Below are 18716 nucleotides of genomic sequence, written 5' to 3'. Positions count from 1 at the left end.
TTTTTTTACACGAAACAATAAATAGACTGCGACCGGTCGATTATACTGACGACTACCTTCCTTGCCAGGATTATCGGAGGAAGCCGCAACATTTTGGCACTATAATGAGGAGTTCTAATCTTTTGGATTGATGTTCGTCTTGCTTTCCATCCTTGTTGTGGCTCCCGCGGCAATCAGAACTAGCGTTAGTAGTCAGGATAAGCAAGCATGCGCATTTGTCAGAAACCAAACTTAAAAGATGTCTAAATGCACACACTCATTTCTGAATGTTTCAGATTTTTTTTAGAAAAATTACCTTCCAAAGAGCTAATTATATAGAAGGAAAATGCATCCCACGTCAGAAATGTCAAAATGCAGGTAATGGCACTTGAGAGAACCTAAATTTGCAAAATTTCTGGGAGGGGGCTTGCCCCCAGACCCACCTAGAGGCTCGCGCCTTTATAATAATAATAATAACAACTTTATTTAATGAGGGTTACACATTACAGTTGAAAACTGAAAAACCTGTGGCCCTCCCCTAGAATAAAAGTTAATACTACTACAAATATATTATCAATAAAAAAATGAGAACAGATAAAATAGATAAAAACTAGATAAAAATACAAACAGTAATTTGGGTGTGACAGTATAAAAATTTAAAAATTATGACATGGGAAAGCTATCTAAGTCGGCATAACCTTCCTTAATAAAATAACTATAACTATGTTTAAAAGCCTTAATGCTAGTGCTAGTTCTAATATATATAGGCAAAGAGTTCCAACATTTAGTGGCTGAAACAAGAAAAGTTCTTCCACCTTCCGTTTCACGGTTATACCGAGGACAGCGTAAAGTAATATCACCATAGCGCGAGGTTCTGGTGGACATGTCATTGACACTTACAAGTCTGTTCCTTAAATACTCTGGGCATTGTCCATTAAGGCATTTGTAAATTAAGCATAGCTTATTAACAGTGATTTCATCATAAAAGGGCAACCAGTCTAGTCTCTTAAATAAACTTACAGTACGTTCATCTCTTGTTTTAACGCCTAGGATAACACGGGCAGCCCTTTTCTGGAGACGAAAAATTCTTCTTATGTTACTTTTAGATGTTGAACTCCAGACTGCTCCGCCGTACAGAAATATAGGCTTAATAGTTGCATTGTAGAAGAGTATGCGCTCGTTTAGAGGAAGATAATGTCTGATTGACCTAAGAACACCTAAACGCTTTGCTAGTTTCTTACATAAGTGATCGACATGTTCATTGAAACTTAGGTCTTGATCAACATGGACTCCAAGAAGCTTGTGGCTTGTGGTATTGTCTAAGGCTTCCCCGCTGCTGGTACAGACTTTCATCTCGTCGACACCGGTACTACCGATCTTAGTGCGTAGCCTACTCCCAGTTACAAACATACACTTCGTCTTCTCGATATTTAGTTTGAAACGGTTATTTCTAGTCCAGTCCTCAAGCTCACGGGTGCTCTCACAGAGCCTGGAGCATAGACCAGAAGTATCAGTGTATGGCGAGGATGAGCTCAAAGTTGTATCATCCGCAAAGATGTCGACTGTGGTTGGTCGACTTTGGCGCTCGTATTCGCGCATCCGGCACTAAAAAATTCCTCCCAAAAAAGAACCCCCCTCAACAAAATCCACCCTACGGACCTGACAAGAAGTGCGTTATGTTGAAGCGTGATATGCGATATACGATACTCAGCCGTCAGTATTAAAGGTCAAAGGCACTTTGTTCGCTTTTGAAGACTTTGAAGGTAGAGATATCAGAGTTGTTTTTTAAAACTCATAAAAATAAAATGACTCTTTTATTTATATCTCGAAATGGTCATTTCTAATTTAGCAGCAATTCTATTTTGCACTGTGGTCTAAGCGATGATTTATTGTTGAGTTTACCACATGAAAAACGCGTATAACGCACGTAATTTTAATCCCTCAAGTGGCAAGTAATTTAAAACATTTCCTCCGTCCCCTTCCCCCATTGCGGTAATTTCAAGTACACTGTAGGTTATGACCAGTTTTAAGCCAATCAACATACATGACCTTCAATGCCCCACTGACAAAAAAAAAACAAATTAAAAAAACCGAAGGTAGATTATGAACCTGGGGACACCAGACTCCCACCCGGTTAATGACCCCATCTAGGGCTTAAACCTGGAAAATTTGATACAGAACTAGCCTGTTTAAGAGGGGGTTCCTATTCGAAGGAGTGACGGAAGTCACTAGTTTGCTTGTGGTTAGCTTCACCCTGGTTTGCTTTTATTATTTTGTTGGTTAGGGCAATATACAAGGCTGTGCTCTAAGAAAAATTACAAGGAGCCCAAAGATTCCAATCTAGGAGATCCAGGATGCCTAGCATAAAGCTTATATGAAAGAAATAAGATTATCTGGTTGCCCAAAGACAAAAGTTAGTCGCCTGAGGCACCCTTAGAGCACAGCTCTGAATTATACTATCATTGTTCCGCGGATAGGGTCACCCATTTAACCCATTCTAGGCGAACGAGGCAAGGGAATCGGTGAGAAACTGGGAGCCAGGGGGTCTGGGAAGGAAAGAGAGCTGATCTTGCTTAGTTCCTTGTCCCCGGGTGGGGGATAGGGCTGGAACAAAGAGAGCTGAGCAGGAGTGACCAAACTTAAAAAAAGGTGAAACCTGTGTAACCGCGTACCTTTATGTGTTAATTTTTTCAACAGAGATAAAAATTTCACAGTCCCACACATCTATGTTTATGTGTGCTAACTGACTTGAAAATAAGCCCCATCTCAAATAAGCACTTCTCTCTATAAAGCCCCTTCAAAAAGTCTTACACGTTCGTGCAACATTGTTGTGCCGGAACATGCGCACTAGTTTGATTTGTTTTATGCTGAGCTGTCTTGTGCGCAAACTGATTTGCTAACAAAAATACACTAAAATTTGACTTGTGGGCATGCCTGAGATAAAATGTTTAAAAACACAATGAAAATGCTGTTTTGAGTGGTTTGGATAACAGCGTCAAAAAAGCATACTTTTTTGAAAAAAATGTTTGCATATTTTTTCTGAACAAACTAAAGGTGTCAATAGGTTGAACATTCACAAACCAAACAGAGACGATTATTTACAAATCAAAACTTTATTAAAAATCAGTGTCTTTATTGCTACATACAAATAATCATTGTCAACTGACAGTATTTTGATTACCGGCAAGCAATCGACATATTTAAAACAACAACAGAGTAACTTTTGCAACATTTCCTGGGCTTAAAGTGGGATCAAGGGCCTGCAGGCAAGACCAATGAATGCAAGAGTTAAATATTAGTCTATTCATATTATAATAATATTCATTATTATGATTTGGGTAGTATTAACATATTTACAAATAGCAAGCATTCAGTTCTGTACAAAATTTAAAATGCTCCCATTTTTGCTATAAAGACACAAAGGTAGGGCATTGCCTGCAGACCCTCATTCCCACATAACATCATTTTAATGAAGGATTGAAATCCTTCAAGCCCTATCAACAAACAGAATCCTATCCTTTCAAAAGTCTTTCAAGGCAAATTCAATTAAATATTTATTTATTTATTCTTAAGACTGAACTAGCCTGCGTAGCAGGCGCATGTGTAGTTTTGAGTGCACGTATGGCCACACGAGAAAAATGCCTCCCCTTCTTGCGTGGCCTTCTCAAGATCTCGCGTCCTTTTAAAACGCATGCTAAAAAAACTACACAGGTGCCTGCTACGCAGGCTTAGACTGAACAAGAAACGTCTTACTTATTATGTTTGAATAAAACAAGAAACACTTTCTTTACTTAGTACACTGCTTCCAATTTAAGTACCTTAATTCATTCCCCCTCCCCCTCTCTCTCTCCAAAAAAATCTTAGAGTTAAAAATATATCCTAAAAGCACAATTTTGAAATAATAAATTTGACTGAAATTATGCAGTGCATGTTGTAGAGTACTGGAAGTCTCTTTCTTGGTTAACAGCCAGCAGAAAGTGATGGAGCTTGTCTAGCTAAGTACAGTGAAATCTTTCACAATGGACACCTCCTTCCAGTCCACACATGAAGTTGGTTCCTGCCACACTTCAGATTTTGCTAAATACTCCCCACTTTTGGTTTGCCACCCCTTTGGTAGATACTCAGAGCTGGTGAGTGTGTTTATTTAGAAGGAAATCACTGTAATACGAAAATCCAAGCATTCAAAGTGGCTTCCTTGTTAATCTTGCTTTGGGAATAAAATCGCTTAGAGATTACCAGCCAAATGCATTTCTGTACTGCGTGTTGCTAATGAGGTGCCAATCAACGATCTTTCACTTTCTTGGCATGCCCCTGCCACGTCCTGCCATCTTGAGGGAATGCTGATACACAGGATTCTTCACCCCTGTAAGCAAACATCCTAGATAAGACATTTCAGTATATACTAAAACAGTGGATAGCATTGTTGGTGCACTCTCAATGGCTAATCAAACTCTGGATATCCAATTGCTCGGAGAGCAACTCACGCACAGAAATATCCTTTTTGGGTTATTTTATCTCACTGTTTTCGTTTATACTAAAACAACTAACCACCTCCAGGGTGAGACGAAAACAAAAAAGGCAGCTTGCCCTTCGGGCAAGCTGTTATTTCATCTTACTAGCCCAAAGCTCTGAGAAGCTAGCCCAAAGGTAATTTGCATAATTAATTATATGCAAATTTAAAATTGTTCTTCCTTTGGAGACAATAAATACATAAATTTTCAAAAGAAAATAATCTTTTCACAAGAATTAAAACAAACGCATAACGAATTTGTGGCAACTAACTTTGTAGCTTAATGCAGAGGATTGCAAATATGAAGGATCCTGAAGGATACATTTCAAGAGACATAATTCATATGCATACATGACGTACCCAATGCCTGCAATGCATTTCGGGGCGTTTTTAAAAACGGTCAGCCATTTGCAAGTTTTACGAAGTGATGGAGTACTTTGCGGCAAAGCAATACCACATGGATTGGAGCACTATGACTTCTTTTCTTATTGTGAATGCTTTAGAAGCAAAGATCTTCCAATATAATTTTCTGGAAAGACACAATTCCTCAGAAAATGGCCGTTACTCATCTTAACAGAGAGAAATATAGTCGTCACGTTCAAGTTGGTGACTATAAAACCAGGAGTTTTTGTCTCAAAGGATGCAGTGAGTCACTGATTTTTGAGCCCCAAATTTTTCCCTCTAGTCTAATTTGTCTGATGCACATTTATTTCTGAAGGTTGTCATAAAAAAAACAATGTTTCTTGCCCGTGTGTTGCTTGCCCGTCGGGCAACCCGTGATCAGAATACGCTAGCCCGACGGATAATTCTACTAGCCCCGGGCTATCGGACAGCACTTTTGTCGGGCCCTGACCTCAGTGTCGGTGGCCAGTGGTGGATATTTACCTTGATGCTTTGCAGTTCAGTTAATATTCACCTCCACTTTGGTGAATACTTGTTAATTACCACCTGGTCAGCATCAATATTCTCCTTACTGCTTGACAAATATTTCATATAATTTACTTTAGGAGAATATTAGACTCAATTATATCACTTCACAGCCTGTCACTGATGATTAAATTTCTAATGAAATGACACTGCATTGTCCAAGCCGCACATTCACAGGCCTCCCTGAGGTGGCCTGTTAGTTTCCTGGATGTCTCCTTGCCCTACGTTACCACTTAATTTTTAATAATTCTTCTGATGCGGCAAACAAATGATGATGATGATCTTTTTACCTTTCTTTCCCACTGTTGTCCACTCATCATCCTCTCCTCCTGATGCTCCATTGGCCGTCTATAAATCAACAGTCAAAAAATTATGAGTCATTAATTGTAATCAAATGGAGAGATTTTTACTCGAGTGTCGAAAGTAATTTGTGCCTCCTTCGGTTTTGCATTACTACGCTTAGTGATTGGTTTAGAAAATAGAAAACTTACGGCAATTTCATAGCTGATCAGAAGTAAAGCCAAAACCAATCAAAACTTGTTTTCCAGCACTTGGTACATTATGTGTATTTCAAGTTTAAATTTGTCTACTGGATTGTCTGTGTTTTTTGTGATTCGCCAGAGTGGTTTTGGTTTTAGACACTCAAATCAAAAATCGCCTAAATTGATTATAAATTGCACAGCTTTGTAAACTGGAAACTGTACTCATGTAAACAAGATGACTTTGACTGAATGTATCAACAGGACAAAAGATTGTACTCTGGGTCACTCTGACATCAATAAAAGGAACTGCCTCCACAATCTCTTTACATCTACCAATAATAATTTATTATAACCCTGAATCTTCCAAAAATATACAGGTAACCAGATATAGCCACCTTTAAGTGGAAAGTACGCATGTTCAGGGGTGGATCTAGGGGGGAGGGTGCAGGTTGTGCACACCCTCCCACCCTGAGATGACCTGCGACTTTGTATTCACTGTTTAAATTTGTTTACGTCACCAGTCAGTTTCATTCCTTAGTGATGCACCCCCTCCTAAGAAAACTCCTGGATCTGCCCCTGATACTCGACTTGTTTGAATGTGATTGATGATGTGAAATTTAAATAAACTTAGTTGTTCAGGCTGTTCAATGTACATCTGCTGAAAAATAGAGTTATTGCTATTTTTAACTCTACCTCAGGGAGGTTGTATGCTGCGTCATTCTGGGATGGTTGTTGCGTCACGGGTGGTCCAGTGGCAGAACTGGAAAATGCACTTGGAGTCTTCAAGACAGGCTTTCCCCTTCCTCTTGGTTGTGGCTGCCCTGCCTCATTTAACAGCTGTAACTCGTGTGTTTCTCTTAATCTCTGATGATCAGTGGCAGTTCTGGCAGCCATTGGTTTGTTTGGTGTTGGATCCACTGATTAAAAAAAGCAACACAATATTATTATTAGTTGTGCCTTTGAAAAATAATGGTCTGATTTCTTACTTTCCTACTAAACAGCTATGAGGTTTGACTCACGTCTGCTTTGTTTCTTACCATGTTCTGTTATGCATCGATTATCCCTCCCCCCCCCCCCACAAGGAAGGTCATTCTGGAAATTCTGTGGGAGAGGGTGTTTCAAATGCCAAAGTATTCAGTCCTCGATGTCAGGTAGAAGCATCCTTTTTTTCCTATTTTTTTAATTCAAAAAACCTGAAGCCAAAAAAAAAATAAAATGAAAAGAAAAATGGCTGCTCAAGATCTCCAACTTCACCCCTGATTTTTTTTTCTCGTGTTTTGTCCTGCTTCACGCTCGATGGACAAAGAAAAGAGGGATGCTTCTAATCTGGTTTGCATTCGAGCAAAATGGCCCATCAGGCAGGAGCTTATCCCGGTTTCTGTGGCATGAAATTGTCTACATGTAGGCACATTTCTACTCCCCCCTGGACAGGATGCTAGTCCATTGCAAGGTTAGCCTTCAGCAGTAAATTTGCCAGTACCCAGTTATACACATCTGGGCCGGGTTGTTCGAAAGGCAATTAACACTAACCCAGGATTAAAAGATGATCAAGGTTTTAATTTCTCTTGTTTTAAAAGTTTTCCATAGCTAATGTTTTGTGACGTTTGAGTTTGGTCCACGTCAAAAATGGGGGATTAAATATATTAACAGAAAACCTTAACGAAATGTTATAAAATTGAAATCAAATATCACGCTAATCCTGGATTAGCTTAATCGTGCTTTGAACAACTGGGCCCAGGAGTCCAGCACACTTACCATCCAACCACTGTGCCTCTCACGCTTGTATTCTAATCTCAGTATTAATTTCAAATTTTTTATTCTCATTACCGTCGCTTGCATCTAAGCGTGAACACGTGCCGCCGAAACATGATCTAATTGGGTATTAAACGTGGCATGATTGGTCATCAAACGTTTGAAGTTTAGCAGACCGTAACTGCAACTTTCGCGCCGAAACTTCAACACATTCCGGTTTCAAAACAGTCGAAATGGCAGAAAGATTGGATATCAAGACGTCCTTCGACAAATTGATCCTGATCTGTGTCGATATGCATTTGTAGGTTCACTTAAATCACTTCTGGTGCAAAGTTTCGCCTGTTCTCAGTGTTTATGGTGAGCATTTTGAGTGTGAAAGCTGCCGTTACGGTCTGCTAAACTTATTGTTTCATGACGAAACATGCCATGTTTGATACCCAATTAGATCATGTTTCGGCGGCTCGTGTTCACGCTTAGATGCAAGCGATGGTACCTGCTAACTAGATAATGTATTGATATTTTACTGGAGAAAGTAAACCTTGATCACTAACCTACAGGAATGTTGAGACCCAGTAGAGCACATTTGGCAGCGTCATGTCGTGCCTCCTTCTTGGTCAAGCAATATTTCATTGTGTTGAATATTTGTCCTTTCACAAAACAGTGAGCTCCGAATCCTCCTTGTACCCCAGGTGCTTCACCAAATTTCGGTGTGTTTATTCTGTTCTTCTGGCAGTATTGATTTAAGATGCTTACAAAGTCAACAAAACTGCCTGGAGAAAGAATGAAACAATAAATTTCAATTAAAACGACATTTCAATACAGCTTGATTTTTACTTGAGAAAATTAATTTAATCCCTCCAATCCCGTTTGGGAGACAAGAAGCAAATCTTACGGGAAATAAGAGAAGAGACAGGAACTTTCTTTTGTTTGGTACTGTATATGAACCAGAATGCTGAAAAATCAGAGCATAATTTGTTGCCAAATAATGAGCCTCTCTACAGGTACCTACACTATGTGTTTTTCTTGCTTCTGTACTAAAAAATTGAAATTCCACATTCAACTAACTCAATTTTGCGAATATTCAAATTACTTTATTTGACAATCAGAATGCCTCAACTAATTGAAAAATTATTAAAAGCTCTGATCTATATTTCTAATATTACTGAAAATACTGGAACCAGTAGTGCGATCGGTAGAAGACATTTAAAGAAGATTGTTTAAAGCCGATCTGTTTTTCTTTACTAAATTTTCGGTGACATCCGTTCACCTTCATCAGAGTTAGTGAAAGTTTGTTGGAGCTCGCACTACCAATCCGTGCGTTAGTGCGACGTTTTAATTTTGAATTAACGGCACATAAGCGTGAGGAAAAGCTTTGCCACGACTCCAAGAAAAGCCTCTTGCTGTCGTGGCACTCCACTTTGGACAGTGATGCTATCAACGAACGCAAAGCTTTTCCTCGCGCTTATGTGCCGTTAATTCAAAATTAAAATGTCTCACTAACGCACGTATTGGTAGCGCGAGCTCCAACAAACTTTCACTAACTCTGATGAAGGTGAATGGATGTCACCGAAAATTTAGTAAAGAAAAACAGATCGGCTTTAAACAATCTTCTTTAAATATATTTCTAATGTTATATTACAAAATAATTCTATTTAAATGATACCTGCTGTTCTGTTATTGAGCACAGCATACTGCTTGGCAATGGCTGCTAACCTTTCCTCGTCTGTCATCACAGGTTCATCTGATTCAAGGCTGTCGACATCAAGTACAATGTATAATCAAATTAATTTCTTTTTCCGTACATTAACGTGAAAAATGACAAAATGTGGCTACCAAGAAAGCATTGCAGTAGCGTGGCTCTAGAGCAGAAACTTACAAGTTTGCATCCATGCAAACACATCCAATACAAGTTACCGGTACCATGTTTTCTTTCTCTGTTACAGTATATACTAAGGTCAAAAAACTGCAGACACAGGGAAATTTTCCTTATCTGTTAGTAAATTTTGTTTGTTTGTTGTTTTGTTTTGTTTTTTTACATTTTTATTGCAATTACAAAACAAATTATTTACAAACAATCTACTAACACTACAAACTGATAACAACATACGTATTACTACTAACTAACACTAAATTTTGTTTGTGGAGTTTCCAAAGTCAAACTTCATATGATTGCTAAAGATGGCCCAAGATAAATATCTGTCAAAAACCCTCTAAAAACTTCCAAAGAATTTTAAACATCATCTCAATCACAGTAATAAATAAATTATTTATTATTTTATGGTTTTTCCTTTACATGCTTTATTTCGTATAAACAACCATAAACAACAATTTTGAATTTTACAGAAACATGTCTGTAAAACTCAAACTCGTCATTTTATATCTGAAACTTGTTAGAAATTAGGATTAACTTACTTGTGTTTTCAGAAATTTGCACATTGCCTATAAGCTACCACTACACAACGGGCAATTTCCGCTACCTTTTGAAAACATATGTCCATATCAATCCTTAAACATTTTTCTTAGCCCCAGCGTAGCATCCATCTCAATGTTGAAGATGAAAATGTTAAAGAAATTAAGGGGCTCAGCGGTTTCTGAGAAACCGCTGAGCCCCTTTGAAAGTTGTTTATCCAACTCTCTGAATTATCGTCCCCACCGTCCACGATCCTTCTGTTTGCACCAGGGATTGAGACCTCTGGCCAGTCCCGATTTGTGAGCATGTGAAGAGTACTCATTCTGTATTTTTGGCTAATCAGAGTTGTCAGATTTGACAATGAGTCTGTGAATTGTGGACTTCCACTGATAGAGTCGACTAGCCATCTTGATCCCTGGCCCAGACTAGAAGGATCAGGGACTAGCTGAGGATGAGAATGCAACTCTCTGGAGATTGTTCCTTGTGTAAATTTTGTCATTCCAGGCAATAATCAGATGGGCCATCTAAATCTTCTTAACTCACCCTTCAGCTTCCCGCTTCTCCTGTCTTTTCTGTGCTCTTTTCAAGTTCTTCTTCTGCGTCGCTGTCAGACTGCAATAACAGGAACATTTTAAAAGATGTGTACATGTATACACATATGCACAAACTTTCCATCAATCATGTATGTTCATCTTGATCTTGGAGGTAAATAAACAAAAAATAATTCTTGTCACAAGGTCTGAAAAATTTGTAAAGCTTCGCTTACAATTTTTTTAGACCTTGTGCCAAGAATTATTTTTTTTATTAATGAACTGATTTAAAAATCCTTGCAAATGTCCTTGATATGAAATGTTGAAGAATAAAATGAATTTTTAGGTAAAAAAAATTTCAAACTAATGTGCTTTAAAATATTTCCGTAATCTTTAAACAAAGAAAAATACAAATCAAACTAGTAGTTTCAAATCCTGCTGTCCCGAAATTCATCTTAACAACAACATACTGGCTGTGATGTACAAAACTTTCTTTGCTGTAACCATTTGCTTTTGTGTTACAAGATCTTGATTTGTGTAAAAACATTCTATTCTGTTCAGTGGAGGCTGTCGTTGAATAATTGCCATTATTCAGTTCTCCCAATCAATATTTGTACAATCACATGATCACTTTTACGCAGAATGCTCCAGCCATTTGGGCTGTCAATGAGCCCAACTAAATCATTTGAAGAAACAATACGATAAATTCCCTTACCCGGTCATATCAATTGGCTTGGACTTTGGAGCATGTGCTTGTATTTGAACTTCTTGAATTGCCTGCACAATGTCATATGCATCCACTTCTTCATCATGTGGTTTTTCACCAATGATTGAGAATGGTTGACTGTAAGCCTCTGAGAAACACAAATCAAAGTTCATGTAAGGATGGCTGAGGAATACAACATTTTTTTTTGGTGATTGCACACACTTCAGAGCAATTGTTTTTGCATTACTGCTCTAAGTGATTGGTTTAGAATAACTTGTGCCACTTTCTCAACAAATCACAAAGAAAAAGAAAACCACAAACAGTGTTCTCCCTAGTTTTCAGCACAGCAGGTAAGAAAACTTTTTAAACCGGTAAAGAAATTCTGGTAAATCCCAGCCGTTTTCTAGTTTACCTACATGGAGCAGAATGTTGTCCAAATGCTGGTCGAATTTTATTTCATGACAACTTTATTCTAGCCTTACAGACCTCTTTCGCCTGCTATACAGCCTAAGAAAAATTGCATAAAATTACCCTCCGTTGTTTTAAGGGAGTACATTTGCTGCCGCATACATGACGTACTACTTGAAGAATCGACGGTCCTGTCCCGTCTTTGCTACGAATCGCTGCAGCTCTTTTTTTCTTTGCTTCGAATACTCAGCAGTCACAACGGCGTTGTTGAAAAGTTGTATTCTGAATGCTTCTTTTAACCTGTCGTCTGGATTTCGCTTTAAATACTTACGAACTTAATGAGAAGAATTTGACAACGAAAGCTGCCTTTGTCAACTATTTTCTGCATTTTGCATGTTTTTGAAAACTGAACTATATGTAAGTAATATCTCTCACTTCTGAAATTATTTTTACCTCTTTGCCTTTGTGATTGTTTTCATTTTCAACGGACAAAGTGAAAGGACAGCAAGGATTGCTCCCGCCTTATTGTGGAAACTGTGCAACAATATAGATGTGCACTTGCCGAGAAGTGAGAAAGACCAGCAAAACTTGCTCTTTCTTCGATAGGTATCAGCCCTCAGTCATCAGAGATTCAGAAAGTGAAGGGAAATAAAGATTGTTGAATACTAGCACAAGTTCATAAATGAATATTGCATTTGTCACTGTTTATTTTCAATCTGTTAGTTTATATTTTCGATCATGACTACGAAGGTGAAACAAGTGGCATTACTTTGTTATTTACCTGTTGAATTTTCAAGACTTCTAAGCGGTTCTAGGCGGTAAAGAGTCGTGTTACAAGCGGTAAATTTTACCGGTTACCGCCTGATAAGGAGAACACTGCACAAATTGAAATTGACTCTGAGAAAACAGAAATAACAAGTACACTCTACTGTATATCAAAGAATATGGACAAGCTAAAATTACCGGAAATGAACAAGAAATAACTTTTTTTAGACTTTCCAGTGCCGAAAGTGACAAGTGAAAGAAAACTGTCTGCCAGTTATTAGTTGCCAGGGAAATCAAGCATAATGAAGGCTGTAACATTGATCGGTCATCAGATAAGGTTGCATAAACAATGAGGACGAGAGGTCACGTATGTGAACAATTACAAAAAAATGTGTTTAAATGTACAAATATAAGGTGCAGTTCCCATGGATATCCATTGGGCAATTCCAGAAAATATCCATACACCATGACAGACGGCTTCAATATTTTAACCCCCCCCCCCCCTTGCCTTCGAAAATTCCAAAATGCGTTACCCCCCCCCATGCCCTCGGAATTCCATAATCCTTAACCCCCCCTCCCGTTCGGATTTTTTCTTTTTTCTTTAAGTCCTTTACAATTCCCGGCAGGGTTCGCAAATATGCCCAATTTGGCGTATTTTACATCAAATTACTTCAAATGACTCGATCTGTAACAGAGGTATAGATCTGAGTAACAGATAAGAATTTTTTTCCTTACTCTTGTTCAACAGATACAACCTACATTAACTTTACATTGCCCCAAACTGGTACAGAACATTAAAATAACAATATCGTGTTATGTATGTGTGTACTTTCGGAAGATAATACGATCGAGTGCACTGACATATCCGCCATCTTGAATTTGAGCCTTCGGGGTCAGCAGTCGCTCCCAATCCCACGTTCTTCAAAATGGCGTCTCGAAGCGTGGCAAAATAGTTTCGCGCTCCACTGAATAGGTGCTGAATAGGTTGTGGATCCGCTTTGACAAGAAAAAAGAGTGAATGAAGACATTCATCAATGTTAAGGCCTCTGGAGCTTGATGTACAACCCACATTTTATTGGTTTTCTTTTGTAAATGAACCCAAACACACGCCTGATCGATCGATACTTGTCTTGTATTTTCTTTTATACCATGCCATAGAAAATACAGCCAATCAGAATACAGGAAAGCCGTTGTATATTCGACGGTATTCAACCCAACCTTCCCATAGTGCGCTGCGACTGTATTCTTGACGAAATTTAGTAAGCGTATTTTCTATGGCATGGTATAAAATAGTTACACAACACTTTCTTGTGGTATACTATGGAATATCCCACTTGTCACTTGTATTTTCTTGGCATACACACTCGCCTAAAGGCTCGTGTGTATACCGAGAAAATACAAGTGACTCGTGGGATATTCCATAGTATACCACTCGAAAGCGTTGCATAACTAGTATGTATCCTGCTTCTGCGACGCGGTCGTCAGTTCGTGCTTTATTTACAAATGAGTAATCCACAAAATTAGCATTTCAAGGAACACACTTTTGTCTGTCTCCTCTGGAAATCCAAGATCTGGAACTCCCCCATGCCTTCGGAATTCCAATCGTAAGTATCCCCCCATGCCCTCGGAATTCCAGTTCAAAGAACCCCCCCCCCCCCTTGCCCTCGGAATTCCAAAAAGCCGTCCGTCGTGGTGTATGGATATTGTCTGGAACTGCCCAATATTATTTTGAAGTGGGTGGGATGTCTGTGAAGAAAAATTTTGTCCAATTTGTCATCAGCTTTTGTCTTGAGTGGCTTGGTAAAAAAAGAAATAAAACCATGCTTGAAAGTTCTGGCTAGTAAAAATTAGTTTTGGCTAGTGAAATCAAAGTTGTCCCTAGCCACTAGGCTAGTAAGCAAAAAAAATAGCCTTGAGCCCTGTTACTATAAAATAACAAGGACAAATACCTGATTCCCAATCTTCTGTCTCATCAGGCAAAACCGTTGGGGTTGGTTGCGGCTGACGTAATTTCTTTTCCTCTATTATGGGCTGGCTGGCGACTGAAAGTTTGAACATGCATCAACACAGGATAAGTTGTGGAACAAACATGAAGTTTTAACTGATACTACAACATGTACAGTGGACTCCCAATTTCTCAACCCTTGATTTCTTATAGACCCTTGCAATAACTCAAGTCAAAAATTAATGTTGTTTCCCTTGGATTTGCTCATTAAGTCAAACATTGAATGTGATTTTTGCCTTGAAAAATTAATCATGGCCTATCTAAATGAAATACAATTTTCTGTGAGGACATTTATAGGGTAATTTTAAGGTATTAAATTTGTGAAAGGGGAAGAGATTGAAAAAGGGGGGAGCTTATAACTGGGATTTCTTGGTATAAGAGTGGGGTATTTTTTTGTTCGATTTACTAAACTTTGCAAGACCATTTAAAGGAGCAATGTCACGGTATTCTAAGTCATTTTTATGATTACTTTCAAATGGAAGGAAATGTCAAAATAATATTTTATTTTTATTGTGTAATGTAGAAAAGGATGAGGATAAGTAGTAGTAATGTAGAAAAGGAACGAAGGAGTGGTAAAAACGCGAAACTAACCAAGGATGGTTTCAACTGACGAAGATTACGATGGATTACGAATGACAAATGACGTAGCTCCTTCAAAGCCAATTACTTTATTAATGTGATTAATTAATTAATTAATCAATTAATACCCGATTCCCTCTATAGCGCGCGCCTGCAGGGAATCACGGTAGGGAATCATGTATTTTATACTTAATGCTGATCGCCAGTTTATACCAGTGATCTAATGATCACTGATTGGCCCTTCAGGGTAAATAAAGTTTTTATTTGTTATTTATTAAACTATGCCCGAGACACAGCAATGTACATCGTTGCTGAGTCTCGCGCATGGTTTGATGAATACAACTACCGTGATTCCCTGCAGGCGCGCGCTATAGAGGGAATCGGCTATTGATTAAATTAATTGATTAAATTAATTAATGGCACAAAGTTTAATACCAAATAGTTTGATTAAACTTACACTCTTCAAGGTCTTGTCTGATGATGTCCTTAAAATAAATAAACATTTATTAACCAGAAGACCAAAGTACATGAAAACCTAAACATAATACATATGTGCTACAGTGTGGGAGGCGCAGTGGCCTAATGGTTAGCGCGCTCGAATCCGAGTTGAACGGCCCAGGTTCGAGGCCTGGCCGGGGCGCTGCGTTGTGTTCTTGGGCAAGACACTTTACTCTCACAGTGCCTCTCTCCACCCAGGTGTATAAATGGGTACCGGCGAATTTACTGCTGGGGGGTAACCCTGCGATGGACTAGCATCCCATCCAGGGGGGAGTAGCAATACTCCTAGTCGCTTAATGCTACGGAAACCGGGATAAGCTCCGGCTGTATGAGCCTCATGGCTCGGAGACAGACTTTACTTTACTTACAGTGTGTATACAAGGAACAGCATCAAGAAAATGAAGGAAAGGACCTTGATACAATGCCCAAAAATTGGATAACTTCTTCTTATAACCATTAGAGAAACAATGAACAGTGTACACTAAGTAAAAAAAAATAAAAATAAAGAACAAAATGTTGTTAAAACCCATACCTTATATTCACATATGGACGTGTGATAATCCAACTCCTCAATTGGAATCTCATGCCGCGCAAAAAAAGGACAAACCGTCCATCCTGCACTGGCATATTGCTGTCAAAACAGTGTTATAATAATTTAATATTTCATGTATTATCACACTAACTATGATTATCATTGACAGTGGTTTTCACATTACGTTACTATACTGTTCACAAGTTAACAGTCTACTGTGAATTAACCCATCAAAAATTAATGTGCCACATCAATCTGGCTAGCCTGCGAAAGCAGCCTTTTTTTTACGGCGATCGTGCAACAGCTGGAAATACATCTGTGTTCACAGGCTACAATCTGGCTTCAGAGTGATGTGAGTGGGTAATAAATAGTACCTGTAAAAAGGGTGGCACTCAGGGGCACATTTGGGGCAGGGATGGATTGGATGGCTAGCCACCACTCCAAAGCCAATTTAGTTTTCTCAAATTTTTAACATTTTGGGGCATGCCAAAATTTAAAAAACCCCAGCAGTTCCCAGGGGTGGATCCAGGATTTCTTTTTAAAGGGGGAGAGGGGGCAGGCACCCTGCAAGCAGAGCCCTTTCTTTGATATACTTGAGAAGAAAGGGCTCTGCAAGAATCGCGTCAAATGTTTGTTGAGCATGCGCGAGTTTTACGCAATGCTTGCGCATGCGCGCACAGAATGGCATGAAGGATCGCACACGACAGCGTGAACAAAGGGTTTGTTTTAAAAGTTCTTTTCTTCAAAGAGCGTCTGAATTCCTTCGGTAAAAACACGTCAAGTACCGCTTGAGGTCTTGTTAGTGACTTTATGATAGAGATGTGCGATTTTAACCGTAAAATTTCTTCTTGGTTTGCGAAAAAAAACGAGATCTTAAATGATCCACAAGTTGCATGCGCGCACAAACGGCAGCAGTTGGCGAGAGCAATCGTCAGCTCAAGTGCTTTCGAGAGCGTACTGTGGGCTCCGTCTTGGCCATCAGTTTGCCCAAAAAATAAATTCCCGCGCAGCAAAAACCGGTTGAATCCGGGCTGACTTCAAAGAAATGACACGATTTATGCAGAGCCTCTTTCTACTTCCCAAATCTCAACGCAGGGAAGTTAAAAGAGGCTCTGCACGCAGGGTGGGGAGCAGGTTGCTGATACAATAACATTACCTCAAGTTTCAACTTTCCTAGGGCATACCCCAAGGAAGCAATATTATTGAAACAAGCTGAATTTCCAAGAATCATCTTCTTTATGTGTTGGCTAATTTGCATTATAACATAAAAACCATCATGGTAGGTATTGTGAATAGAAAACCTGTTAAACTTACAGAAAAACGATCTTTGTTTTTCATAGATAATCAACTGATCTAGATGGTGTCTGGATAGCCAATCATACAGATTCATACACATACACATTCAGGTTTGTTTGATAACACTAACCGCGCCCTTGGTTATTTTGGATATCACAAAAACCTCATCCAGTAATATCGACATTGCTTGTTTTCTGTCAGCTCTCAGAATGCAATGCATAATATATTCTTTCATGAGTTTAAACTTAATTTGACTAGAGTTGTAGTTGAACACGACACAAAAGAAAGCATTTTTTGTGCCAAAAACATCAGCTTATGATACTTTTCTGCTTCTTTATTTTAGCAAGTCTAACACGTGAAAGATCTCACATCTGTTGATAGACAAACAAAAAAATTAAAAAAAGACGCTTTGAGCTCATAAGCCAGGCTGTTTATATTTCATTTAAATGGAATATAAGACTTCAGTTTAAAATAATTTCTGACACGCACTTAAGCTACAAATTCGGTTTTCCTCTCTTACCTTTCGACACTTCTGCAAATGGTATGGAAATCTTTTTGCTGCCACTCGATGAACAGGGTCGTACGGGCAAATCAACAGCCGATTAGGATCATTTTCTACATTTGAAGTCATATTTTATAGCACAAGCTTTCGTAGAACACCTTTTAGACTGTCAGAGTTTTACACAGACACGTTTTTAGCCAGTTATCAGAGAGAAAGTTCGTCTTTGACCGGCTCGACTGTCTTGTCTTTTCAGCATGCCCAAGGTAGGGACGCGAGGGATTGGGAACCTGCGCATGACTAAAAAAATACCGCTGGGTAACGCAATTTTTCCAAGTCTGGCCTGTATTGCGTGACTTGCCAGAACAACGTCACGTACAACGTCTGCGTAACTCTAAATCATGATCTGACCACGTAATCCTTTAAGCTCCTTTACGCAAACTAGAGTTTTAATTTGAAATTACGTTTCCTTCATACCGGTTATAAAGCCCTTTCAACCCATTCCTACCTTGGACGTAACACGTAAAAAGCAGTAAACTGACCCCTAGGGAGAAGAGAATGGGACCAAAATAAAATATAAATAAATAAAAAATGTAGAATATATGTGCCAGATATTTCTCCTTGACGCTGGGGTCAGTTTACTGCCTTTTTTTTACGTATTATCGGTAATCCTAAGATTTTTACTGATCCAGGTCTACAAGAGATCCGGCACTCATTGGTTTGTCGTTGTGGACATGCCTTTAATACTAGAGTTGTTGGATGTAAGTCCCTATGGTCAGGGCCTGCTTAGAAACCAGACAGACAGGTATGGAACCAGGTATAGAGAAACCCGGGGGGT

General features: G+C 38.8%; 2 protein-coding genes across 2 annotated transcripts; both read right to left on the bottom strand.

Moving 5' to 3' along the window:
• Positions 1-642: 642 nt before the first annotated feature.
• LOC144648098 (uncharacterized) lies at positions 643-1578 on the bottom strand. The gene has a single exon (XM_078507733.1). The coding sequence runs from the start codon at positions 1576-1578 to the stop codon at positions 643-645; it is 936 nt and encodes a 311-aa protein (XP_078363859.1).
• A 1495-nt stretch (positions 1579-3073) lies between these two features.
• On the bottom strand, positions 3074-18138 carry LOC144651256 (uncharacterized). The gene is made up of 11 exons (XM_078511192.1): positions 17900-18138; positions 16084-16182; positions 15511-15538; positions 14419-14511; positions 11306-11444; positions 10604-10672; positions 9314-9402; positions 8202-8420; positions 6592-6815; positions 5707-5764; positions 3074-4342 (listed from the first exon to the last, which is right to left on the bottom strand). The coding sequence occupies exons 1-11, from the start codon at positions 18008-18010 to the stop codon at positions 4272-4274; spliced, it is 1200 nt and encodes a 399-aa protein (XP_078367318.1). The 5' UTR covers positions 18011-18138; the 3' UTR covers positions 3074-4271.
• Between the last annotated feature and the right edge of the window lie 578 nt (positions 18139-18716).

This window comes from Oculina patagonica, chromosome 4, assembly GCF_052425735.1.
Source record: "Oculina patagonica isolate OP01 chromosome 4, crgOcupat, whole genome shotgun sequence".
NCBI lineage: Eukaryota > Metazoa > Cnidaria > Anthozoa > Scleractinia > Oculinidae > Oculina > Oculina patagonica.
Note: the sequence above shows the minus strand (reverse complement) of the source record. Positions and strands in the feature narration are given on the sequence as shown.

Bases quoted from the DNA above. Each gene is read 5' to 3' on its own strand.
- LOC144648098 (XM_078507733.1), bottom strand. From the start codon at position 1,578: ATGCGCGAATACGAGCGCCAAAGTCGACCAACCACAGTCGACATCTTT.
- LOC144651256 (XM_078511192.1), bottom strand. From the start codon at position 18,010: ATGACTTCAAATGTAGAAAATGATCCTAATCGGCTGTTGATTTGCCCG. The intron at 14,512-15,510 runs GTAAGTTTAATC...TCAAACTTTCAG, and splicing joins CAGACAAGACCTTGAAGAGT to TCGCCAGCCAGCCCATAATA. The intron at 4,343-5,706 runs GTAAAAAGATCA...GTTTGCTTACAG, and splicing joins GACAACAGTGGGAAAGAAAG to GGGTGAAGAATCCTGTGTAT.